This window comes from Microtus pennsylvanicus, chromosome X (genome assembly GCF_037038515.1).
Source record: "Microtus pennsylvanicus isolate mMicPen1 chromosome X, mMicPen1.hap1, whole genome shotgun sequence".
Lineage (NCBI taxonomy): Eukaryota > Metazoa > Chordata > Mammalia > Rodentia > Cricetidae > Microtus > Microtus pennsylvanicus.
The window spans coordinates 116,212,866-116,240,578 of NC_134601.1; the positions used below are offsets into that span (position 1 = coordinate 116,212,866).

At 41.8% G+C, this 27,713-nt stretch overlaps 2 protein-coding genes across 13 annotated transcripts in view; both read left to right on the plus strand.

Moving 5' to 3' along the window:
* The window catches only part of Adgrg2 (adhesion G protein-coupled receptor G2), a 131,811-nt gene extending 124,629 nt beyond the window's left edge, over positions 1 to 7,182 (plus strand). For 2 of the 3 annotated variants that reach the window (XM_075957802.1, XM_075957800.1), the window contains one exon: positions 5,488 to 7,182. In XM_075957802.1, coding sequence (XP_075813917.1) covers positions 5,488 to 5,672 — 185 coding nt within the window. In that variant the 3' untranslated portion in view covers positions 5,673 to 7,182. The remainder of the gene's footprint in view (positions 1 to 5,487) is intronic. The other variant, XM_075957801.1, reaches the window with a different exon arrangement.
* Positions 7,183 to 10,869: 3,687 nt separating this feature from the next.
* Positions 10,870 to 27,713, plus strand: part of Phka2 (phosphorylase kinase regulatory subunit alpha 2) — an 83,778-nt gene continuing 66,934 nt past the window's right edge. For 6 of the 10 annotated variants that reach the window (XR_012909097.1, XR_012909096.1, XR_012909098.1 and 3 more), the window contains exons 1-2: positions 11,147 to 11,208; positions 11,453 to 11,646. Coding sequence is in view for 7 of the 10 variants with exons in the window: in XM_075958926.1 (XP_075815041.1) it covers positions 11,148 to 11,208; positions 11,453 to 11,646 (255 nt within the window). In the remaining 3 variants the exon portion in view is untranslated. Of the gene's footprint in view, positions 11,009 to 11,127; positions 11,209 to 11,452; positions 11,647 to 27,713 lie in introns of those variants that run through there. The other 4 variants (XM_075958931.1, XM_075958930.1, XM_075958932.1 and 1 more) reach the window with 4 other exon arrangements.

Sequence of the window (27,713 nt, forward strand, 5' to 3'; positions counted from 1 at the left end):
GTCCACTGTGGGGATAGGTGATAAATTGTCCTTCTTTGAGAACCATTGCTGTAAAAGATAAGAAATAGCTGCCATGCGGCTTTATATCGTCACTGTCAATGCCAAGAGTAAAGTTCTGGGCCCAATGCCAACTTGCCATATCAGGAATGATGCATTGGAGGTCCCTGGAGTAAAGACAGGGAGATGAAGGCTGCTTAATAAGAGTGAGAGAGCAGATTGAAAGGAGCAGAATGGAAGGATCAAGCTAGACCGTCTGCAAATCTTAGACTCCTGTGTGTTCAGGGCTCTTGAACTATCACTAGTTTTCCGTTTTCTGAAAAGAGCTCAGAGGTGAAGGAAGCTTCATCTGCCTAGCCTTCCCCCCTCCCAATATTATCATTCTTCAGGGACTCAGATCTTATAGAAACAGCCTATCCTGACACAGATAGTTTTGATGTCAGACAGTGGCGGGGGAGGGCACTTTACAGTCAACAGAATGGCTACGGGTTTCAGAAAGGATAATATGCTTGTCAAATGCACATCTCTGGCTTGTCAGCCCTCACACCGGATGAGGAATGGCACTGAGAATTTCAAAAAGTAACTGGCAGCTGGGTGCTTTATTATACTGGGACAAATTGTTCCTGCAACCAAAATGTCCTCAAACCAAAATGCCTAAGTCAGAACAGCTGCCTCGGACAGTCACATGCCCTATTTGAGCCGTGGCACAGATGGAGTTGTGCCATCCATACCCACTGCCTTGTTTGCATGAATGTGACATATTTCCGTTCTGAACCGCCTTAGAGCCATATAATTTAGTCCGCGGGGCTACAAGATCACACTTTGAAAGCAACCTTCTCAAGTGTTCAGTTCGTCACTTTTGAGCCATAGGAGCTCAGGCAGAGCATTGAATTTCTACAAATTTTGTCCTATCGTCTGTGAAATGGGGATAATAAATAACACCCATCGCTTAGCACGAACTATAAGTGAGACAACATGTATCATATGTTCAGTGCTATGCTCACCATTGTAGTAATAGGGAGCGGCAGGGCTGCGTCCCCAACAACCCGGCCGCCTGCTCGGCTAGCTTATGCTCCGAAATAACAACACACAAACTGTATTCATTTAATCACTGCTTGGCCCATGTCTATCTAGCCTCTTCTAGGCTAATTCTCACATATTAATTTAGCCCATTTCTAATCATCTGTGTAGCGCCCCTAGGTGCGCTTACTGGGAAGGACTCAGCATGTCTGACCTGGCAGCTTATTTCATCGCATGCGTCTGCCCAAGAGCGGGGCATGGCGTCTCTGCTGAGGCGTCTGCTCCCGAGAGGAGAGCTGTCAAGTCTGCCCTCACTTCCTCTTCCTCCCGGCATTCTGTTCTGTTTATTCCACCTACCTATGTCCTAACCAATAACATGGGCCAAGGCAGTTCCTTTATTAGCCAATGACCTTCCTCCATCATTTCCCCTTTTTCGGTTTAAACAAAAAAAAGGCTTTAACTTTAACATAGCAAAATTACATATAACAAAACAGTTATCAAGTAAAAGTTACAATAATCTTTATCATAACTAAGGAAAACTATAACTATAGCTAACTATTCTTAACTCCATCAAAGACTCCAGAAAGATGCAATACTACATAAGCAAACAAGAAAAAAGCAACTTTTAATACTCTAGAAATGACAGAGACATCTCGCTGCCTGGACAGTCACCCAAAGTTCCTCTGTACCGTTGGGGCATCCATCTTCAGCCTTCAGGCCCATGGTATCCAGCAGACATTTCCAAAAAGCAGGAAAATTCAAAGTCAGTTCAGTCACTATCTGTTGTGTCCTGCAGAATGTCTCGCAGATTCTTTCGTGAATCAGGAACCCCGAAAGATCATCTCACCTTAGGCAAGTTCAGTAGTCCTCTCTCTGTGGGTTCTCTGTATCCAGTTTATGCCATAGTCCAGGCAAGAACAGTTTCTTGCCCAAATGGCTATCAAACTCCATAAAGATCCTCTTCGATGCCCATCTTCTTCCTGAAGTAGATTGGTGCTGCCAGGAGCAAAGTGTCTCATTGTCATGAAAAGTCCTCAGTTATTAAAACATTAAATGTCCTATTCTGTAATCTTTGAAAGACATGAAGAATGTCTATCTAAAATATATCTCTATATATCTAGAAAATCTAACTAACATGACTGCAAGCTTTACTATTATCGATGATTATCCATTAACAACCTATATTTCTTAATTATACAGTACATATTTAAATGAACTACACAATCACAATACCTTAATCAAGATCAAGAAATACATATAACAAAATTGACCTTAAAATCCATACCAATGCAAATTATTCATACCTATATAATTTCCTCCTTTAAATGTAAAAGAACATTTATAAACAATATTTGGGAACATGGGTGCAGTTTTTTCTCTCCAAACTGCTTCCTGCTGAATGGGGGCGCTGTTAATCAGATCATTTCGGGTGTAACCTGTGTTCCAGGTTTATCTCAGTTGGCAGTTGAGTGAAGTAATTTTTTGAGGGTGTTCACAGGAACTTTTCAGGAGGTCGTGGTCTATCATACCATATCTGGATAGATGCAATCCACGGGGTCTGGTCCTCTGTGAAAACAAAAGAAAACCCTCTCCAAAGCATCATATCCTTAGACCCAAATTCTGAAATCATACCCTCATGATATCCGTTCTGGTTCCACTTGGCAGCCCATATAATGAAATGTCCCTCTGTACTTAGCTCCTTCACAGTCAAAAATTTTAAAGAAAACACAATGTACATAATCCAGACTCTCTGTGAATTTTCCATTTTTACGTGGCTTATTTTTCTTTATTTCTTTTAATCTCTTAACTATCTGTACTCTGTCTCTTTAAAGACTTTACCTTTTTTTTTAAACCATTAACTTTATTCTCTATATTCTTTTTCTTCTCTCTCCCAAGCCTATGTACATTCATCCAATAGTGTGACTCATTTAGTGGTCTGAATCTTTCCTATTGTGAATCTGCAATTTTTTACTATCCAGGAGCACTTTTGATTTTCGCCTTTAAATCACTAGGTGCTTAAGAATCTAAGCTGTGACATTCCTAAGTTAACTTTTTGCTTTTTGAGCATATATCTGTAGACCAGGCTGTCTTTGAACTCTCAGAGATCCGCCTGTCTCTGCCTCCCAGGCATTGGGATTAAAGGTGTTTGCTACTACACCTTGAACTCACAGAGATCTGTTTGTCTCTGCCTTTTAGGCACTGGGATTAAAGGCGTGTGTTACCACACCTTGAAGTCACAGAGATGTATCTCCCTCTGCCTCCCAAGTGTTGGGATTAAAGGTGTGTACTACCACACACAACAATTCTCTTCCTTTTTTTTGTTTTTTGTTTTACTTCAACTTTTAGTCTGCATATATTTTTAACACGCTGTAAATCATTTAAAAATTTTCTTTGTCTTTGACTCTCTCTTTACTGTATATCTCTCTTTTTCTGACCACATGAGTCTTTAATTTACTGAGCAATATCAGTAGGACTAAAGGCGTGGCTTTGCAGGCTAGATGTAGCCCATTCCTTAGCTTTCTGTCATTCCAACCTTCTGGCTGAGGTACCGGCCAGAGCCGCATTCAGTGCCACAAGTCTACAGTGTTTCAAGGTCCCTGCCAGCAAGTGAGCTTCAGCAGCCTGTGCTTGCAAACCGCCTGCGTAAAAGAGTCAGAGTTTGCCCTGGCAGGACAGCCCAGAAAGCCGGCATTTTTAAACGGCGCAGCTTTTTTCCCCCGCTACGGCTGAAGACCGAAAAGCATGTGTTCAGCTTTTCGTCAACACTGTTTAAGTGTTTCGTGGCAGGACCTCTTAATGAGCTGCAGGGTTTTGCAGCTGAAGCTGAGTCAGGAAGCCTCTCTTATATGAGAGCGCTTGCTTGCCTCTACAAGAAATTGCCATAAGAAACATGCTTTACTCTATTCTTTTCCAAGCTTTCTCAGGCTTTCTGTGGACTCAGTTAGCCACACGTCTGGGCGTCATTTATAGTAATATGAGTGGCGGCTTGTTTCATCGCGTGCGTCTGCCCAGGAGCGGGGCATGGCATCTCTGCTGAGGCGTCTGCTCCTGAGAGGAGAGCTGTCGAGTCTGAGCTCACTTCCTCTTCCTCCCAGCATTCTGTTCTGTTTACTCCTCCCACCTATCTTCTAACCAATGAGGACCAAGCAGTTTCTTTTAATTTAACCAATGACCTTCCTTCTGCCTGCCTTGGCTAAGTTTTGCAGCGGAACCCCACTGCCTGAATTAGCAGAAGCTCAAGTACCTGTGGTTTTGCAACAAAAGCTGCCACAGTGGCAGATTTGGTCTGATACAAAGTGACTTGGCCGGGCAGTGGTGGCGCACGCTTTTGATACCAGCACTTTGGAGGCAGAATGGGCCTGTGTGGCCAAGTATGTCTCAGACTTGGCACTGGGGCCGGAGTCACGAACTGAAAAACAGCACCCGGGAGGGTGCTTTGTTAGCTAGCGGCTACCCGCTTGAGTCGGGGGCAAAATAGCCCCACGTTGGGTGCCAAAATGTAGCCGCGTAAACGAATGCATACAGATTGTAAAAATATATATAGTTTTAATGTAGAAATAGACTTACAGAACCACTGTTCCCGCGGAGACCAGGAAAGCAGAAGCGACAGCTCGGAGCACGCTCACCAAATTTATAGGCAGACATTAGCCCCAGGTGAACACGCCCCCTAAGGGGCGGGACTTATCCCTACACACCATTATCATGATTGTATTGTGAAATTATTAGTGGGCTTATTATTCAACTTTGCCCATGGCGTCTCAATGATATAATGCTCAGAAGGACAGTGCTAAGTTCCTGAAAGCTCATGGATGCTGTGTCCTGAGGATCTAAGGCTGCTACCAGTAGGGAGGCCTAGGTGGAAATCACAGCTACCACTAAATACCCTGCTGTCCTCTGGCTAGACTCTTAGGTTGGAATCCATGGCTTTTTCTTGGGAAATAGTTCTACTGGGATAGTCAGAAGACATATTCCAAAATGGTTGAGAGAGATAATTTCTTTCTTGCCATGACTGCTTGTAGCTGGTTCTTTGGGCTTACCTTCTAATACAAAGTTTCATTTCGGAAGAATTGTATGGAACCAGGAGCCTATAAGAGTGCCTATAGGATGTCTGCTAATCTTAAATATTACTTACTGTAGATTATTTTATACACAGTTTAATTCAATGTGTTCAATTAGAGTTAGAAAATAGGCCTTTGAAAATAAAAAAAAAAATAAGTCTTCCCACTTTGTTTCACTTTCTTAAAACTGCCATAGGAATTTTGTTTCTGATCAACCTCAAATTGTTGTGCTTACTGTCACTGACCTTAGAGAAGGAATAAAAACAAAATATGAAAACATAGGATGGGTATTTTTTTTAAAAGATTCATTTCCGGTATGCCTATTTAATATCGAGGTGGAGGTGATGCTTGCTAGTGCTTTAGCGTGTTCTCTGGCTACTTTGTGACACCAACTTTGATATTCCTTATCCAGGCAATGCTTCTACGGAGAGGAATGGGGTTTCTTTCAGCGTTCAGAATGGAGACGTATGCCTTCACGATCTCACTGGGAAACAGCACATGTTTAGTGACAAAGAAGATTCCTGCAATGGTAAGGGCCGGATGGCCCTCAGAAGGACTTCAAAGCGGGGAAGCCTACACTTTATTGAGCAAATGTGATTCTCCTCTTCTAAAATCAAAGCATGATGCTGAGGGTGTGACGTGTCCAGTTTTCCATTTACCTAATGTGAGATGTATGAAAGTCAGCTTGTTTTCTACTCAGCAGCCTCTAGAGAAGCATACGCTAATTGAGGACAATGATTTACTATTGGAGGAAGAAACCATGGCATAATTATGGTCTTTAGACATTTGCAATTTGGTTTCTTATCTTTCATTTGGAAGAAGATTGGTGTTAAAAACCACAGAATAAGATCTAGGAAAAGAAAAACGAATGTTCATTTCCCATCACATTTTAAAGAGGGTGTTATCCTTGATAACATCCTAGAAAAAAAATGTTTACTTCAGTCTGTCGGTGAGTTTAGTTGTGCATGCCTTTGTTGTATATAAGCTTAGTGACTCCCATGTCAAACATCTTATCTCTACCTTTTTTATATTTATTTTCTACTGTGTAAATGTATTCTTTTGTAGAATCATGGTTCTGTCATTTTATCTAATGTGAGGACTTACCGATTCAGTGAATTCTAACCCTCCTTTGGGAGATCATATAGGATGTGAAATTTAGAAATGTTGCTGAAATCAAGACATAATGATAAAGGCAGACTGAACAGTTATAACAGACAGTGCCACAGTTAGCTCAGAGAGTGCCTTTGAGCAATCAAGAAAAAAGGTACTCGCACTGGGCAGACACAGCCTATGAGCTTATGGTTTGGGAAGCAGTGGGGGAGTCACATATTAACCCTTATCATCCTCTTGGGTACATCCTTAGGCAGAGGATGACTTGTGTGACCACATTTGATCAGATTACAGAATCTGCATTAAGACGTTGAGTTTAATGCCATGCTCATAGAGGATTACAACTGTAATCTAAACCATGGCAGGAAGATTGTGAAGGTGGAAAATATATACACTGCCACTTCTCAAATACCCAGAGCCTTGACAATGGGGGGATCAAAGAGTAGGATTACTTTTCAAGAGTGTATATATGGCTAACAAATCAGTCCTTCAAAAGACAACTGCATGGTACGCAAGTGTTACAACTGCTACTTTCTGGCCCAGTTACATTTGTATGTATTTTTAAGCACATGTCAAGTCTTGAAGAGTGTACAGTGACAAGGGGGGGCAGCTACTGGGAATAGTGAACTATCCTGTGATATTGTGTGTATATATACATACGTATGTATATATATCCAACTCTGATTGTTCCTAGTTACAGAGGGTCTATCCTGCTTCTCATCTATACCTGCTTGAGAGATGCCTCGAGCACAGTACGTTCTTATAGGGAACACTTCAAATCCCTTTAGTTAGGTCTTTCACTAAGGCTCCCTTGCATATATTTCAAGAAAATATTGCATCCCAGACTAACCATAGTAGGAATATCCATTTCTCTGTGTGTGCTCATTTGTCTTTGCAAAATTTCTTCTCGGAATTATTTAATTATTTTATATTTATATGTTACAATCGACAAAAATGTTAAAAATCAATGAAATAAATTTGCACTTAAGACCTTTAAGCTTGGTTTGCGTTCTCCCCTCTCCCTACCCCCTCCACTCCCTGGCAGCATGGCAAAGAAGTGGTAGGAAAAAGCTTCTGAAGATCTGGACTGTGAAGTTAGAAAAGGACTTGTCCTGCTTCATGAGGGCAGTTTCCAAGGGTTATTTTGTATTGTATCTTACTCTTTCAAAAGCTTCTCTTTAGCACGTGTTGACATCGCGCTGTAGGAAATGTACAAATCTCGGTTCAGATCCCATCCAATGTCTTCTTCCTCAGCCTCAAACAAGGGCATTTCAAGAAAGCGGGAAGAAGATTTATGAGGCTTTGAGTCTCTAGTTAGCTTGTGGAAGCCACGAACGGGGAGAGGAACGCTGGCTGCATCTAGACAAGAAAAGTCTGTGCAAGCTCTCTTTCCAGGCTCCTCAGGTCCTCCAAGGAAACCAAGTTCCAAATTGATTGAGGAGGTGATGATCCACTCTTGATTGGAGGATGGGGGCGAGAGTGGATGAGACCTCAGGAGTCAATCTCGGAAACAACATACATACCAGGGTGCACCAAAAAGGCACGATGGCAAAGGTCCTTCAGTTCCTACCATCCTTGGTCTTTGTATTATGCTTCATGTCTGGTCCTTAAACTAAATTCTCTTGGGTTTTCATTTGTTCTTAAATTCAGAGAAAAAACACGACAAGACAGAGACAAATGTTTCTGAGAAGCATCTTCCTCCAGTTTTAAAATAGGTCCTGAAAACTGAGTCTGCTGTAAGGGAGACAGAAGAGCTACTATTGCTCAGGGAATGTCAAAGCAGTGCCCAGCGTTTGAAGTGGTTCCTCCATTTACTGGAGAGATTTCCCCCAGAAAACACTGCAACCACTGGTTCTACATAGGGACTTTGCTGACTTCAGTAAGCAGCACTGTAATTGTTCTCAACAGAAATGGTACAACTGCTCCACTTGGTGACTTGGGTTGTCTCTACCAAGGTCACCTTGGAGGCAGGTGTCTTTTGAAGGGTATTTCAAAGGAGAGTTCAACTTACTGAATGACACACACCCCAAGCAGGCTTGTTTGGTGTAATATTTTTGTCTCCAGAACAGCAATGAAAGACTATTCAGTTCATTTCTATCTCAGCTCCTCCTTGGAGTCTGAGGGACAGAAAACAGGGAAAGCTGAATAAGTACAATCAAAACATAATATTGGGACTGGAAAGGTGGCTCAGAGGTTAAGAGCACTTGTTGCTCTCACAGAGGACCTGAGTTCGGTTCCCAGGGCCCACATGGCAGCTCACGCCCATCTGTAACTCCACTCCCAGGAGACCTGACCTCTTATGACTTTTATAGGCACTAGACACAAGCAGTACACATACGCACACGTAGGGAAAACACTCATACATAGCAAATAAAATGAATATTTTTGAAAGGAACATAAAATCGAATCAAGAATTCTTAGCAGTATATTCATTTTTCTTTCATATCAATTTCCAGATACAGCCTCAAGAAATCAAAGCAAGCCGGGCAGTGGTGGCTCACACCTTTAAAACAGCACTCAGGAGGCAGAGGCAGGTGGATCTCTGTGAGTTGAAGGCCAGTCTGGTCTACAAGAGCTAGTTCCAGGACAGGTTCCAAAGCTACAGAGAAACCTTGTCTCGAAAAAAACAAAAAAAAATAAAATAAAGGAAATCAAAGCAGATAAAATTAAATGCATTCTTATGAAATAAATAGCATTTAAAATGTTTTATTGATTGAGAATTTCATATAGTATATTTTATCATGCTTATCTATATACAACTGTATAGTCTTAAATTCAGGACCCTCCTGACTTAGTATCCACAGAGCTGGGATTAAAAGTGTATATCACTGCTCCTGGTTTTAAAATACATGATTTTAAAATGTATAATATATATGTTCTTCACTGTGAAGAAATCCTATAGTCCCTGGTGTGTCCGCTCCTAAACTCTCCATTTTATATAGCTGCAATAAGCCTGAGCAGAGACAAATTTAACAGTCTTTACACTATAGTAATATAAAAGTACAATAATTCCAGGTCAACTAAACTAACTTAATTTGGTTAATTGGTTAGCTTCAGCAAGTTGATTAAGAATGGACCGTCTCTGGTCAGAAATGGGGTGCTTTAGAGTCAAAAGAGATGAAATCTCCACTTTGGATGCTGACCTCTAAAAGAGATTCTTAAGCAACTCCAATGGGAACAAAAACCTTCTTAAAAAATAAGCAATGAAGCCAGCTTTTAGAGACAAAAGAATGTATGAAATCTCCAGTAAAGCTACCCGTGAAGATCACTAAAGGGATTCAATTGTGATAATGTAATGTTTAAATCTTATCTACCCCAGAGACCACAGCAAATCCTGCATGGAAGTACAGGAGTATGAATGTACTGCTTCAGAATTCAAGACTCAGCATTAAAACAAATAAAGAGGAGTTGAGAAAGGGGAACGGAGGGTAGGAGGTATCAGGTGGACTGCTCACCATACAACAAATACATGTGCCAAGGCTTGAAAACAACATTTAAAAGTCTCCGAGCTAGATGCATGCTTATTATCCCAGCAATTTGGATGCTGAGAAGAGGAATGTTACTATAAGTTTGTGGCCAGTCTTGCATATATACTGCAGTGGAGTCCAGCCTGGACTACATGACGAGACTACCAAAGGCTGTGCCAGAAAAAAAAAGTATATATGAGCTGATGAAGGGTTAACTTTTAATAAGGACTCATCGTAAGGGGACTCAAATAAGCAGGACTAATTTTTATTCAGTCAATATTGAGTCCAAAACATGTGTTCAATCAACACTGATCCAGGCATGGTGGGAGATACCAGGCTATCCATAATCCAATTAGAGAAATAAGCCTTGGTTGAAAACGTAAAAAATGTAAGATAATACATTATTTCCAAATGGTGATGAAAATAGTTTATTTAAGTCCTAGTCAATGAGCCGAGCAGGAGCCAAATGCTCTTGACCTCATCGCCCTCCCAGGTACGAAGGCTACATTTCAAACAACCAGAACTGGAAGAAAGAGCAGTTTGGACTGACTCTTTTGTCTTATCTTTACTAAAGAAATTGCTGTAGGAATCCAGAAAATGGGAAAAGCTAATGGGAACAATGGTCTGACGTAGTCCTTAAGGCAAAGTTAGGTTTTAGGCACTGGAAAAGAGTCTACACGGAGAACAGCAAAGCACTTGTAGAAACAATTACATTAGAATAGTTGTCCAGTCAAATTCAAATGTGGGCCAGATTTTGGTGAGCAAGGGACACTAGGTAAAGAAAGTAGCCTGCAGTTAATTAGTGACCTTGACAACTAACGACAGCTAAGTTTCAAATTGTGCTGCTGTAAAAGAGCTGAGCGACTCTTCCCAGAGGCCAAGGGAGCCAGGAGTGTATATGGGGGACACTGTTCAGGCCTCCTCCCTTTTTTCTTTCTTTCTGTGCTCCACTTCTGGATTCAGTTCTCAGGTGAGGCTTGGGCCAGGGCGGGTCTACAAGGGTGGGCCATCGGAAAGATGCCAAGGTCTCGGATGGGTTTGGCGGCCCGCTCAGACGTTGCCACTGCTGTTCTCTGCCTGGGTTCAGGTTCTCCGCGTCTCCCGCTCTCCCTCCGGCTACCCCATTTTCCTCCCCCATCACGCGGCGACGAGCAGGATTCCTCGCTCGGGAGGAGGCGGGCCGGGGGCGGGGCTGCGAGCAGAGGGTGCCACCTCCTAACGCGCGCCCTTCGGGCGGGACAGCACGGGTTCCACTTCGTGGCGCAAGTCGCTCTGAGGGGTAGCCGTGACACCCAGGTGGCCACGACTGAGGGGCGCTGTTCCTTTACTCTCAGATGGGGTTGAAGGCCGGTTGAGGTAGGAGAAAGCTCCATGACAAAACGAACTCCTATTCAGAGCCCGGCTCTCCGCGGCTCCCACGTTCCTTCCTCTTTAACCCCCCCCCCTTCGGCGGATACTTGGAGAGTTCCACTCCACGCGGGGGGCGGAGCCCAGTATGGCTCGGGTGGGCTTCCCGGCAACCCGGAGCCACCTCGTAAAGCCCCCAAAACAAAAGGGTATGTATGGCAAAGGCCTTTCTCCCGCAGAGTTCTCAGTCACGGGTTTGTCCTGCGCGGCTGGGCCGGAACTAGAAACCGTCGGGGAAGCTGCGAGCTTGGTAGAGGTGCCCCCCCACCCTCCATAGCGCCACCCCTGGTCTCCTCCCCCGCACCGCCCAGCGGTGCGAAACTCTTGTTAGCTTGCCTTGCAAGGCATACTTTGGTCCTATCATTTTGAAAAATCCTGACCTCCTCCCTCCAGGCCCTATTCGGAGAACTCACCGAAGTCGTGTTTGGGCATCAGGCCGGCTTGGAGGCTGCAGCTTTAGCAGACACCACTGGGTAGATTCGGCGCCGCGGCCAGTGAGCGTGGGCGAGATGCGGAGCAGGAGCAATTCTGGGGTCCGCCTGGACGGGTACGCGAGGCTGGTGCAGCAAACCATCTTATGTTACCAGGTAAACAGACATCAGCCCAAGAGAACGCCCTAAACTGCCCTCTGATGTGAGTCAATACTCCCCCAGGCCTCTTCGCACTACTGTGACCTGAGAGCTTGCAGGTAGTTAAGAGGTTTTCTACTTTAATCCAGACCTTGTTAGCCAGTTATTAGCCTCCTTCCCATTGCTATTCCTGTTCTCTACTCTCAAATCAGGTCTTCTGGTCTTTGAACAGCTGCTGAGGCTATTTGACAGAGTTCTTGGACCCCTTTTTTTTTCTTTTTTCTTCTTTTATTTTAAATCAGAACGGGCCCCCTCGATTTCCTTCCTGACTACTTCTTTTGGATGGAAAAGGTATGTTAGGTTGAACACTGAGTAAGAACAGTAAACTCTACTCTAGGGACAGTAGACAGGAATGAAAAAAAAAACCCTAAGGCTTGCATCTGTTTGAATGTGAGCAGCTGCCACTGTCTCTCCCATGAGTTACCTTGTTAGACAGCTACCTATGAGAGGGCCCTATGAGCCTCTCTGGTTGCTACTTTACAACTCAGAAAACTTGGGAGCACATGGCATCAGCATCAAGGCCGTGCAGCTGTAAAGCTGAGCATATGATCTCAGGTATGAATATGCCTGCTATGCTTTGTCCTTGGCAAAAGTTATGTATGAGTCCCGAATGGAAGCCCACTGATCTATTTTTGTTTCCAGTGAAGACATCAGCTATATTGCTTGCCTTCAATCAACAGCGGCTATTTTTAGGGCTTTCAGAGTCAAAGAAGGAAGTAGCAGTTGGTGGTTTGAGGCTTGACCTACCAGTTGGAGACCCATGGTCATTTCCAAACCATTAACCATTTTTTTTCCTTCTTAGCGGAACTTTAGCTCTTAGCTCAGGAAATATGTATTGTGTTGGGTTTATATATATCCAATCTTCAAGACTGTCTACAAAGTGCCCCGCCTACATAAAATGAATGATCAGTGCTGCTGCTGCTGCTGCTCCTGTGGCTCAGTGCTATAGCAGCTTACCCGGCATTCTCAATGCCTTCGATTGCATTGCCGCCACTACAAAAGAAAAACAGTGTTTATAGCACAGTGAAATTTATGAATAAGGCATAAGATCAGTGTCCCTTGTTTGAAACACTTTGAAGCCAAATGTGGCTTTGCAAGCCAGAAATGTCTGAATGTTAACAAGTCATATGCATACATACATATAATAGCCACAGTACTTCAGACGGTATCCTTTAGTTCCGTCCATTGTTATTTCGGCACCAGAATATGAATATTCATACTAAGTACAATAAGTAAAGGCTACAAAAGACTTTCACTTTAGACCAGCTTATCTTTTGCCACCCAAAGAACTTTGGCAAACTTAGGAGAAGCACTTGAGTTTCCAAAGCTTATTGGCTTTGGGAATTACACATAAAGGACTGTAGTGTTTCTTTGGAGACCTTTGGAAAAAGACACGGCCATGCCCACCACCAGCCAAGCCATATTTGGCTAGGAAGGAGTTCTGCAAGAAATGGCATTCTAGTTGGGTGTTGAAGAAGGAGCAAGCAGATGAATGGAGGTTGCTTTTTCTAAAAACCACCTAGCAAGCTGGGACTGGAGAGATAGCTCAGTGGTTAAGAGCACTGACTGCTCCTCCAGAGGACTAGGGTTCAATTCCAAGGATTGGAATTGTCACAACTGTCTGTAATTCCAGTTCCAGGGATTCTGACACCCGTGGCAAAAAAACTAATGCACATAAAAACAACAACAGCCAAAAGGAGGTTTCTTTTTGCTTTTACTCTCAGAATAACATTAACATTAATTAATTAATTAACATTCTCAGAATTACAGCTATAAAATGTTTTAAAATCCCAGTTGAAAGCCTTTCCCTCCATTGCTATGATAGAAAGAGCTATAAGGAAAACAGACAAAACTTAGCTTTTTTAGCTGGGTAGTAGTGGCACACACCTTTAATCCCAGCGTTTGGGAGGCAGAGGCTGGTGGATCTCTGAGAGTTTGAGGCCAGCCTGGGCTACAGAGAGAGTTCCAGGATAGCCAAGGCTACACAGGGAAACCCTATCTTAAAAAAACAAAAAACAAAAAAGAAAGAAACCCTTGGTCTTCATGTCAGACCAGGGTTTGAATACCCAATTCTGCCTTGAGCAACATGTGTAACCTTTGATCATACTTTCTCCTTTTTTTTTGGACAGTGTCTCACTGTGTAGTCCTGCCTGGCCAAGAACTCACCTTGTAGACTAGGCTGGCCTCAGACTGACAGAGATCTACTATCTACTGCCTTTTTCTTCCTGAGTGCTGGGATTAAAGTTGTACTCTCCCATGTCCAGCTCTTTGTTTATCTTCCCTGAGCTAACACCTTCATCTGTAGAATGGGGATGGGATTATTAGAAAGAAAAATGAATGTCTAGTGTACTTCCTGGGACATTGTGTGAGATCAGTAAGTAGTGGGTGCTTTTGATATAAGCCACATGTTGTTACTCAGTCCTTGCATGACCATTCTGGCCCAGGATGTTCCCTTTCCTAGAAGCCTTGATATAGCTACTAATTAATTGTTTTCTGGTCTTTGGACATATTTATGTGTTCTATTGGTGCAGTCAGATCCTAAGTACGGAACTTTGGTGTCTCCTTCCTATTCCTCAGCAATGTCTCAGGCATATTAACAGTATCCTTTAATCCTTTTAATTAAAAAAAAACTACTCCCTGTGGGTTCTCTGCTACCCTAATGCCACAGCTACTGGGCCAGGCTTGCCTTTGCTCAGAAGCAAAACAACTGTCTTCTCACTGGAGCTGCAGGGTTGGACTTTCCTCCACAACATTTTAATGATTAAAAACCAGTTGTCTAATCTTTTATTTTATATTTATTTTGGGGGTAGTCAGTGAAAGGCCCTCATGATTTCTCTCTTTTCCTTTGGATAACCAGAATACTCCAGACAGTTGAGCTGGGACAGTCTGTGAATCTGCAAGTAGACAATTGCATGCCTCGTCGTCCAGCACTCCCCTGCACCCATCCTTCCACAACCGCTATTCAGGGTAGAGGCCTAACTGTTTTAGGGCCTTGTCATCTTTTCTGAGTGATAATAGGTAGGTCGCCTGTGTTCTGTAATTTTTACCATAATAAAAAAAATGAGCTAGGTTTCTGTAGTTTCTGCTATACTGTGCCATCTTCTATAGGTATGTGCATATCTCTGACACATTTTTCAAGTCAGTTCCTATGAGCTCTAAACTCTGTTTTTATTTAGTTTTTGAAGTGAGATCAGTTAATATTGGTTTCACTGGTTAGAAATATTTCATAACTATGTCAAGCTGATCATTATTCTTCCTTTCAAATCAATAGTTTATGCACTTCGTCTAGCATGTCCACTATATCTGTCAAAGAGAAGAACTTCCATCTGTCATTTGAAAGATATAGACTACTTGGCTACTATATATTATTTGAATCTTTAAGGCAAAAAGGAAAGACCTGTGTCTATAAAAGGGTCATTTAGCAAGTTTCGTTTTATGAATGTACATTCTGAGGAGTCTCTTCAGAAATCTATTGACTTTTAGAAAGAAATTTCCAGATTTATTTTAGCCCATATAAAATGTTTATTTTTTAACATTTTTTTCAGTAATGATTGTGTTTGAAGGCTCATTAATATGTGTGAAGTATGAAGTAGTGATAAGAGATTATGAACCAGAAAATAATAATCAAATCAATGTTCACTATAGTTAGAAGTTATTGGGTATCATGACTCAGAAAAGAGACTAGGGCAGGAACTACATTGAGATTAATGAAAATAGAATTTAATAATTCTATTTATTAAATTTATATAAATGAAAAAAATAACACAAGTGGATCATGGTATATGGAATAAATAACAGTAGTAAAGACTAATTGTAGAAGAATTAAAAATAATATAATTAAGTCTAGAAAGCAGTATGACAGAAGACTGAGAAAAGACTGGGGTTAAAGTGTTCTAAGTCCTTTATTACCTTAGAAGTGAGAGTAAAAGAATTGTAATGTCTTTTAAGTCAAGAGATTAAGAATCACCATTAACGTAATATAAATGGAGAGGCAAAAGCATAGCTCAGTTGGTAAAGTGCTTGCTGTACAATCATGAGGGCCCCAGTTCAGTCACTAGCACCCATTTAAAAGCCAGATGTAGTGATACATACTTATAATCCCAGCACTGGGAAGGTATAAACTAGCCAGCTAGCCTAGCCTGGTCAGAGAGCTTCAGGCCTGTCTTAGGGTTTTTATTGCTTTGAAGATATACCACAACCGTGACAACTCTTATAAAGAAAACATTTAATTACATTAGCTGGCTTACAGTTTCAGAGGTTCAGTTCATTATCACCATGGTGGGAAGCATGGCAGCATGCAGGTAGAGCTGTTTGCTGGAGCTGAGAGTCCTACATTTTGCAGGCAACAGGAAGTAGACTGTTACATGGAGGGAAGCTTGAGCAAAAGAGACCTCAAAGCCTGTTCCCACAGTGACATATTTCTTCCAACAAGGCCACACCTCCTAATAGTGCCATTCGCTTTGGGGACCATTTTCTTCCAATCTCTCACATTCTACTCCATGGCCCCCAAAGGTTTATAGCCATTTCATAGTACAAAAAAATGTATTAAGTTCTACTTTAAAAGTTCCCATAGACTATAAAAATCTCAAACTTGTTTCAAAGTCTCTTCTAAGATGCATAACAATCTCTTAACTGTAATCCCCTCATAAAAAATTAAAATCACAAAAGCAGATCACATACTTCCAACATATAATGGCAGAGGATATACATTACCATTCCAAAATGCACTGAAGGGAGCATAGTGAAGAAACACTGGACAAAAGAAAGATCAAAAACCCAAAACTCCAAAGTTTAAACTCCAAACACTGAAGCTCCATTTCTAAAGTCAAAATACTCGTCAGATTTCCAACTATGTTCAGCTTGGTTGATGGCAACATAGTTCTTTCTCTTGGACTGGTTCCACTCTGTTAGTAGCTCTTTGAGGCAGATATCCCACTACTCTGGCATCTCTAACATCTTAGGTTCTTCAAGGCCATCCAGGCTACAACTGTACACAATGGCCTCTCTCCTAGGCCTCCATTCAGGGACACCCCTGACACATGCCTGGCCTCGGTGGCTTTATTTCATGACTTCTTCTATCCTTAACTCTAAAGCCATGGCTGAAGTTTTCAAGTTCTGCTGCTTGTTGGGGCTGGAACATGGTCCACTCATTCAATTATATCTTCACCAGCTTTCTGTCCGTCACTGCCTAAGCTTGGCTGTCCTGAAACTCGCTCTGTAGACCAGGCTGGCCTCAAATTCAGAGATCCCCCAGCCTCTGCCTTCCCAGGGCTAGGATTAAAAGTATGCCCCACCACACGTAGCTTTCCTTTAGTTCCTTTTCACAAGTTGGAAACTTAGCTGGATTGAAAATGACTTGTGAAGGCGTAAGTCACAAACAATCCCACAGCAGTTTGGAATTATGATTAATAAGGTGGTATTTATTTAAAGGGGAAAAACCTTACAGACCACCGTCCCAGACAACAGCCCTCTGCGCAATCAGGAAGGAGTCTAGTCGCCAGAAGTGGAGCAGGAAGTAAGAGAGCGAGAAAGGAAGTGGACGCCTTTTTAAAGGGAGAGAGACCATGCCCCAATGGGCTGGTATCTCAGCGGCTATCGGCTGGAGGAGCAGAAGGACCTCCCGCAACAGACTTGAGCTTCTGATCCTCCTTTCTCTACTTTTCAAGTCTGGGATTACTGGCATGCACCGCACCATACTTGACTGAAAAAGAAATTATAATGGAAGTGATGAAATAGCAGTGAATCACAGTAAAAACGCTCTGAATAAAAATGTATGGGATCCAATTAAAATGAAGCTTGAGCCATAAATAAATATTAGAAAAGTTTGAATCCTTAAATATGTATGATAGGAAGGCAAGCAAAACTTAATAAACTCAAGATTGAGCTGGTGGTAATGGTGCATGCTTTTAATCCCAGCATTTGGTAGGCAGAGGCAGGAGGATCTGTGAGTTCAAGGCCAGCCTGGTCTACAAGAGCTAGTTCCAGGACAGGCTCCAAAGCTACAGAGAAACCCTGTCTCGAAAAACCAAAAAAGTCAAAAACAAAACAAAACAAAAAAGCAAGATTGAGAAAAGATATACCCAAGAAGATAAGTGATAAAGATAGAGAGCAGTAGGAGATCAGAGATGTGGCTCGGTTGGTAGACTTCTTACCTAGCATACAAAAAGCCCTGGGTTCAATCCCCAACACTGTATAAATTGGGTATGGTGGTATGTTGGTACATACCTGTAAATCGCAGCACTTGGGAGGTAGAAGTAGGAGGATCAAATGCCCAAGGTCACTCTCAGCTACTTAATGAGTTCAAGGCCAGCCTGCATGCAAAGAACTTTTGGCTTTTATTCAGAGAAAACCACAAGAGAATATTATTAGTTCTTTTAAGGCTAAATTAATAGGCATAATCTAAGAATTGTCTGGAAACAACCTTTGATTCCTTCTATTTTCTTATTCTACCTTCAGTGGAAAGCATTTTCTAGTGAATGAAATGACTGAAACATCTCCAATCTTCCTCCTGTTTAGTTTTCTGCTCCCCATCTTGGCCTCTTGCTCAGAGCAGTGAGAGATCTTCCATTGACATGAAACTCCATTGCTATCTGTTTACATCCTTCCCCGACCATCATTCTACTTAAGCTGGGTTCTTCCTGTGGCCTACTAGGACACTGGCTACCCCTTATGCTACTGTCCCCTGTTCACTCCCAGTGGCGTCCTAGTCAGTACTTAACAACAGGCTCCACTGACTTGTATACTTTGCATCTCTATCAAGGGTCATACCATGAGCAGTGGTTAAGGTGCTTGTTGCACAAGTGTGAGAACCAGACTTCAAACCCCCATAACAGATGTAAATTTTGAGTGGGCATGGCAGCCATTTGTAATTTTTTGTTAGTTTGTTTTTTTCAAGACAGAGTTTCTTTGTGTAGCCCTGACTGCCCTGGAAGTTACTCTGTAGACCAGGTTGGCCTTGAACTCAGAGACCCACCTGCCTCTGTGTCTCCTTCCCCAGTGCCAGATTAAAGGCAGCTGGGATTAATGGTGCATGCCACCACCCAGCCTGTTTGTAATTCTGATGTTCAAAAGATGGAGATGGGATCCCTAGCAGGATGGCTGGCCAGATTAGCCGAAATAGTGATATCTGAGTTCAAATGAGAGACCCTACCCCAAAGAATAAAGTGTAAAGTGATCAAAGATGACTCTGGGCATCTGCCTCAAGCCTCCACAGCATTATATAGGCATACTAACACACAACTCACTCTCTCTCTCTCTCTCTCTCTCTCTCTCTCTCTCTCTCTCTCCCTCTCTCTCCCTCTCTCTCCCTCTCTCTCCCTCCCTCCCTCCCTCCCCCCCTCACACACTCACACACACACTTTTAAAAAGTCATATACTGGGCTGGAGAGATGGCTCAGAGGTTAAGAGCATTGCCTGCTCTTCCAAAGGTCCTGAGTTCAATTCCCAGAAACCACATGGTGGCTCACAACCATCTGTAATGAGATCTGGTGCCCTTTTCTGGCCTTCGAGCATAGACACAGACAGAATATTGTATACATAATAAATAAATTAAAAAAAAGTCATATACTAGGCTAGGAACAGTGGCACACACATGCAATCATAGCACCCAGGAGTCTGATGACTGCACAGGCACCTGCACTCACATAAACATAATATGCATATATACATAATTAACAATGAAATCTTCTAAAAATATACTAGGTTCAATAAAAGGGAGAAACTATGTTAGCCCATGGTCATGCAAGTACCATATGAGAGGCAGCTGTCTTGTTATATTGTTTCAAGAAAGGAGGTACTCCATGGAAAGCTTTTTCCTTCCTGGTGCAATCTAGAGCCGTATGTTCTGCCTTTTCCTACTCTAGCTTTTGAGGTAGCAACAAAGAGGAGGGCTTTTGCTGTGCCTTTTTCAGAACAGCCTTAATTTAGTGTCAGATGAAAACATTCAAGTCATTTCAAACCAGAAACATCCTTGACTCCTCCACTCTCAAATAGACAGCTGCAATAGCTTGTGTAGGGAAGAGAGCTAAAATTGTTTGAACGTCATAGGGATCCAAAATAACATCTCGTCGGATCTCTCAGCTCACAATGAAAGAACCACAGCAGATACAATTGAGGTCGTCCTTCTTGGGAGCTGACAGCCATCATAAGTACTCTGTCTTCTCTGTGCACAGAGCTGGAGTGTGGAGAGGAATGCTTTAGCTGTCCTAGATTGCTGTGGGTAACAAAGGAAAATCGTGCTCCTTTAGTGTATTAAAATGTGAAACTTGAGTTGGCTGTTTTTTTTTAAATATTTCACCAAGTTTAGTTCTCCCATGTTGTACTTGTCATTTGTGCTTATATTTTAAATAATTTAAAGAATTCTAAGACTCAGGTTATCACTGTGTTGCCTAGGCTGGTCTGAAACTCCTAGGCTCAAGTGATCCTTCTGTCTTACCCTCTCGAGCAACTGGAGTTCTGTAGGTTCACACCACGATGCCTAACTTAGATGAGACTGTTAGTTAATAGTACTGTGACATATGTCTCACAAAAGATAAAGGGATTGCAATTAATGTTCATAAAAGACAAGAAGCGGATGTAGACATATTTGAGTATTTTATGAAGGCCAAATATCTTGTCCTCTCTTGAGAAAAAATCACAAAATTTTCAGGAGTCTCATGACTCTTTGAGTCTCTCTATTTCCCATCAGAATCCATTGTGAACTCCTGAAAGATCCTTTGGAGACCTCAAATCAAGAGCCCAAAGGTGCTATGGAGGTAGAGGAGGATAATCATGAGTTCTAGGCCAGCCTGAGGATCTTATTAACACCCTGTCTAGGAAGAAAAGAAAGATAATAGAGTGGTATGCAGTGCCTCTAGGTGTAAAAGTCTGGATTGCAATGGCAAGGATCAAATAATGGCTTCTACATTATTCCTGTTCTGATGAAAGTTTCCTGGCCTTATATCCAGTAGTCTATGGATACCTGAGGCTTCGGGTATCGGCCAGTGAGGGGCTGATAACTCCCTTGAGTTTGAACTTTTCCATGAGCTAACACAATACCAAACTGAATATTGATATCTTAGTAATCCCCCCTCTTCTTACTACAGGGATTGATGAGAGAGTAGCAAAAAATTAAAATCTCCTATGAGAGTAGTTAAAGTCGTTTGACGGACGTTAAGTGATGCGCACAGTTCCTGAAAGGTTGGAAATATCTAAGATGAGTGATCTGGGGTGAAGCAATTGCCTGAAGCAGCTGATTGTAGCTCCTGATTCATATGTTTGTAAAACTAGATGGGGAGGAGCTAATAAGCACAAAAAAATGAAGATTGCATACCTTTGGTCTATTAGGTAAAGCAAGAGGCAGGTACATGTAACAGCTCACATTCTCTTTTTCCTTGAACGTCAGTTTAAAAGATAGCTTTTGTAAAATCTGATTGGTGAATTTCAGGTGGAGTTTACTGAAAATGTGAGCTCTTGGGGCAGGAGAAATGGTTCAGCAAATCCGATCACTGGTTGTTCTTCTGGAGGACCCAAGTTCAATTCCCAGCACCTTCTGTAACTTCAGGGTAGCTGACACCCTCTTTTGGCCTCTTCAGGTACAAGGTACACACATTTGGTGCACAGACATACACACAGGCAAAAGACTCATAAAAATAATGTTTATTGGTTGGTGTGTGTTGAAGGAGCTGCCGGTTGCATTCCTGCCGTTTGGCTAGCTTATGGCCCGAAATAACAACACACAAACTGTTTTCATTTAAACACTGCCTGGCCCATTTCTATTAATGTGTGTAGCTCCGAGGTGCGCTTACCTGGAAGATTCTAGCCTACGTCCATCCTGGGTCGGAGCTGAATCGCATCTGCCCGGGAGAGGGGAGCATGGCCTCTGAGCTCACTTCCTCTTCCTCCCAGCATTCTGTTATGTTTACTCCACCCACCTATGTTCTAACCTATCAGGGCCAAGCAGTTTCTTTATTAATTAACCAGTGACCTTCCTCCATCAGGTGTGTGTGTGTGTGTGTGTGTGTGTGTGTGTGTGTGTGTGAGAGAGAGAGAGAGAGAGAGAGAGAGAGAGAGAGAGAGAGAGAGAGAGATTTATAATCTAAAGGGAAAAATACCAAAGGTAGATTGTATTGAAGTCTCCAGTGTCTGTGAAAAAAGGAAATTGGTGATTTTTGCAGTCAAGGAAGGCTTCACAGAAAAGAGAGCATGAACATGTGTACAGGCCCAAAACTGCAAGGAATACCCAGTGGATTTTTGGGGGGCTGAAGTCAGAAATAACATCACATTAGAAGATGACCTGGGCTGGAAAGCAATGGTTAGCATTCCAAAGTATTACTAACCATGAAATAAAATAAAAATACTTTGGTTGAGATTTGTTGTTCAAGATAACACTGGAAACAATGTTAAAAATAAAGTCATGTTGGGGGCTGGAGAGATGGCTCAGAGGTTAAGAGCACTGACTGCTCTTTCAGAGGTCCTGAGTTCAATTCCCAGCAACCACATGGGGCTCACAGCCATCTGTAGTGAGATCTGGTGCCCTCTTCTGGCCAGCAAGCATACATACATACATACATACATACATATAGAACATTGTATACATAATAAATAAATCTTTAAAAAAAATAAAGTCATGTTTTCAAAAAAAGAGTGAGTGTCAGGTGATTAAAAGAGGTAACACATGGGCTTGGAGTAGCAAAATAAGTGATTTCAACTCTGTAGACACTGGAGGATTTTGAGCAGAGTAGCGAAGTCAAGTTTCTGCGTCTTTCTGTGACTACCCTTTGTGGAGGTCGGAGCATAAGGAACTACTAGTAGAAGCAGGGACATCAACTACTAAAGAGCTTTTGTGGTTCTATAACGTAGGTAGGTAGAAGAAAGAGAGTGTGTGTTCTCTGTACCATTTCAGGTGTGTAGATGTTGACACTCCTCTGTGTGACCCCACGCAGTGGAACTTGGATTGCAGACTGTTAAATGTTAGTATGTTGGTGTTACTATCAGGCATATATGTATTCTGCCTTACTGTTGGCTCGGTCTTGCATTGACATTGAGGCAATTGTATTGACCTCCTCTTACTGTTTTCATCTTGTCTAAATACATCACCAAATAAATGTCTTACAGTGTCTAGTTCAGTATGTAGATATTTATTGTTGTGCTTCTCAGAATTCCTTGTTGTAAATGACAGAAATTCACCTCAGATAGTGTAGTAATAAGAGCGACGGGGCTGTGTCCCCAGCTCCCCAGCCGCCTCACTAGCTTATGCCCCGAAATAACAACACACAAACTGTATTCTTTTAAACACTGCTTGGCCCATTTCTATCTAGCCTCTTCTAGGCTAATTCTCACATATTAATTTAGCCCATTTCTAATCATCTGTGTTGCACCCCAAGGTGCGCTTAACCGGGAAGATTCTGGCCTATGTCCATCCTGGGTCGGAGCTGAATCGCGTCTGCCCTGGAGAGCAGAGCATGGCGTCTCTGTCTGAGGCGTCTTACCTCACTTCCTCTTCCTCCCAGCATTCTGTTCTGTTTACTCCACCCACCTATGTTCTAAGCTATGAGCCCAAGCAGTTTGTTTATTACTTAGCCAATAAAATCAACAGATTGATATATGACACTCCCACATCAAGATAGCCTTAAAACACAGATGAGAATGTATTGCTCGTATAATTAAAAATCCCAGGAAGTTGTTCTAGATTCAGGAATAGCTGGATTCAGGAGCTTAAGGAATGAAATTTCACATTACATTTCTTTGCTTTACTTTAAGTGGACGTTATTCTCTTATCTGGCCTATATTAGCTATCTCTGTCACTATGACAAACTATGTGAGATAATTCATCTTTTAAAAAAGCATTATTTTGACTCGTAGTTTGAGAAATTTCAGCTCATAGTCACAGCTCCATTGCTGTGGGTCTGTGACAGACAGCACGGTACATCATGTGGGCACATCATGTGGGAGCATCATGTGGGAGCATCATGCGGAAGCAGTGGTTGTTTACTCTTGACAGCTAGGAATCAAGGAAAGCGGGAAGGGGGAGGTGCCTGTAGTAGTACTTTCTCGTTGGGACCACCAGCCTGCAAATAGTGTCATGGAAGTGTTTTACTAATTATGAATGCTTGGCCATTAGCTGAGGTTTGTCCCACTAGCTCTTATAACCTAAATTAACCCACTTTTATTAATCTGCATCCTTCCACATGGCTTGGTTACCTCTGTTCTGTACCGTATGTTTGACCTCTTCAGTGTCTTCCTGGTGTAATCCATGCACCTAGATTCCTTCTCTTCTCCCTGGAAATCCCACCTATCCTCTCCTGCCTAGCTGTTGGCCATTCTGCTCTTTATTCCACCAATCACAGCAATGCGGTATACAAATATCTCACAACAGTTACCCATTTCCTAATATCTCCTTCAAGGTCATGCTCCAGTGACCTAACTTCTTAAGTCCTACCTCCTAAAGTTTCTACCTTCTCACAGTGATCCTACAGCTAATATTCTTGCTTCATTTTTGTTTCTATGATAAAATATTCTGACAAGAAGCAACTGAGGGAGAAACCATTTTAGCTCACAAATCTAGGTTACAGTCCATCACTGCAAGAAAGTCAAAGTAGCAAGAACTTGAAATGGTTAGTCACATCATATCCATGCTGAACAGCAAGAAAAATGGATGCATATATGCTCCTTTGTGCTTACTCAGTTTCTCCACTCAAATAGCTCAGGATTTCCTGCCTAGGGAATGTTGCCACCCACAATAGGCTGGATCTTCTTACATCAGTTAAGTCAATCCCCACAAAGGTAATCATAAGAGACCATATGTAACTATAGGCGAACCCAATGGAGACAGTCCCTCATTGAGACTCTCTACCCAGGTAACTCTAGATTGTGGCAAGTTGACAAGGCTATCACAATTGGTAATGCAGCTTGTCAGTCTGACTCTATTTCTCCTAGTTCTGGAAGCTCCTTTGTTTGGAGAAGGGAATGGGAGCTATAGGAGATCTAACTCGGGCCATTATGTATGCTAAAGAGGTGTTCTACCACTGGGCCACACACCCCGCCTTTCTACTTCTGTTAATACATTGGCTTTGTGGTATTGGCTACTCACACAATTAGGCGGTTGCTGTTAAAAGCTAAGTTCTTAACAGATAAGTTTTCTTGTATGCAAGTATGAGAGCAGGAGACATTTCTGGGTCACAGGGTAGCTATTGGAGGAGGGAGCAATTTGGAAGAGAGAAGACACTGTGTAAAGATTCGTTGGTATCGTGAGGGTTGGGAGTATATGTGTAAACGGAGCTGAGTCATTTGAAATGTGGAAGCGATGGCTAATAAAATTAGTTCAACAAGCTTTATTCAACACAGGAGCCCAATAAATAAATCCTTATTGAATTCTATCTAGTTTGGTTTGGTCTGTTGTCCAAGTCTGTAAGTGTCCTGTAGTACTAGTGTTAGCTCAGCATCCACATTACAGACCTTTCCAGCCCTCCCCTCACTTTCACATTCCCTCTGAAGAGCAGAGGATGTTACTATCTCGGCATCTCCATTCTCTTTAGTTGTTAATGTCTGTCCCATCCTCCGCCTTGGAGAATCACTCTGGCATTGCCACTAGCCAAGAAGACTGTGTAAACATGGTTTCTTAGCTTGGATAAAGACTTTAGTCCTTAGTTTTCATTTTACCAGAGCAAAATCATAGTGTTGAATATATGATTTAAGAGAATTTGTACCAATCTAGGTAGTCGTGTACCCTGGCTTCTCAGGTTACCCTCCCACATTGTACCCCCCTCAATCCAGTGAAATTTCCTGTCCCCTTAACTTCAGCTCCTTCTGACGCACAAAGGTACTAGTTTACTTATCTCAACTCTGAGTTGAGCAATAAGCTGTATCTTACATTTGAAGCAGGTCCCCTTTCCTTACCTACAATTCTACTTTTAAAGCAAAACCAAAATTTCCCACTTGAAGCATTCCCAAAGTTCTTGCTATGCGTGTCTAATGGACTTCTTCAGGGTTTTCTGAGACTCGGCAGACAAGCATGCATACTAATGAAGCAAGCTCTAGTAAATGGTAAACTCTTGTGTCCACTGGGCATGTTACAGGTGTCTATAGAGAGAGATCATATCTGTACTTTAAATGGCTGAAAAATATTTCATTCTGTAAGTCAGTAAAGTCAGCATGTTTATTCTACATTCATTCAGCATCTAACTAGGCCAGGGTTCCCTAGAGTAGCAAACTTTATCTTTAGGAAGCTTATAGTGTGGTGTTAATGTATATTAGTGTATCAGTAAAGCTAGCCTGTGTGCATGGTCAGAATATTCAGTATTGTTGAGAAGGCAAACTGAACTGCAAGTGTGAAATTTAGATTGAGGTCCGTTTTTTGCCTTTGTGTATCTAACACTGTTATTTTAAAAAGGCTTTTTTCTCCTGTGGACTATCTTTAGATCTTTGTCAGAACTCAGTTTGCCATATTCCCATGATTCCATTTCTGAAGTCGAATCTGTTCCATTCATCTGTGTTTCTATTCCTTTATGTTTTGTTAGATTCACACACATTTACGATCATTACACCTTTCTGGAGAATTGATTGTCGTGGGTAGTCGTCTGTTTGCCCCACTGCCATGAAATGGATAGTATTTTAGATACAGGCTGCTCAGTATCCTGGTTCCTCGAAGAAGCAACAGGAAAATCCTGTCTGATCAAGGGTGGATACAAAACATCCATGAGAAAGAAGCATTTGGTATTAGAAGTCACTGAAATTTTAGTTCAGTTTATTACTAGACCATAAGTTAAGTCCTGGGATTAATGCATTGTAGACCTGTTCTTTAAATTTTTCTTTTTTTCATTCTCATTTACTTTCCCTAGATAGTAACTAAAAAGAAATGGAAAAGGGAAAGGTAAGAGAGGCAAATGACTTGGCACAAGGTTGAACATTCTTCATGCAAGGTACACAGAATTTGGTATAGTAAACAGACAAAGATTTGTATGAGCACAACTGCCTGTAATCACAGAGCTTGGGGGGATGAGGCAAGAGGATTCTGAGTTCTAGACTCGTCTCATATACAAAGTGAGACTCTCTCGAAGAACTTTTTTAATTAGCAGTATTTTCAGTAATGCTAAAAGGGAAGACTCCCAAACCTTCTTTTAGCAATAACAATAATGGTTACATGGTACTTGTTGTGAATTCTTCCTCCTGGCAATGAATCTTTATCTATTACCTCAAATTATGAGTACATGAAAAACAAATAGCATGAATAAAGACTGTTTAGTTCATTAATATTAAATGTATAGCTATTGTTCACATATCAAGTATTCTGAAGTGCTTAATACATATTAATTTACTTAATCCTTAAAGCTGCCTTATCAGGTAGAGGTACAGGTATAATCCCCACTTTATAGAGAGATGCTGCAGTCATATGTTCAAGGTTACACCTATTTTGTGATAGTTTTAAACAGACTGAGTCTAGAGCCTGCACTCTTCTCAACCAGGAACTAGTACCACAACTTTCCATGTATCGTGTTGAAAAGAAACGGGAAATTAACCATCAGAAGAACAAATCCAATGGTCCCTTCCCAAAAGACAGATAAAATAAACTTGAGAGGGCAGTGTCACTTTCCACCATTAGACTGATAAAAAAATTGAAGATGTTAAAAAGTTATTTACAGGAAGGAAGAATAATTATTTTAGAAGTATTCATTCCATGGAATCTGTCAAAATAGAAATTTCAATTTGGAGGTTTTACTCCATGCCATAAAAGCTCACTGTAGAGTAGGTGTTGCTTATGATGTACAGAGTGCCTGAAGCTGTGAATGCCCTATGCTCTAGGAATGATAGCCATTAGTATTTATAGTTACTTGCAAAGAATATTATTTATACTGAATGTTGAGATGCAGAGCTCAAATTGGCTGACTGTCTTTCTTTAAGGTGTTAGCATGCTAGCTGTGAATTAAATTGATACTAAAACAAGCATCATTTCAAACAAGAAGCAAAAGCTGATATAAGATTTGTGCTTTTACTCTCTTAAGTATTAAATGAAGGCTTAACCCCACAATCTCTACATATAGAGTCTTTAA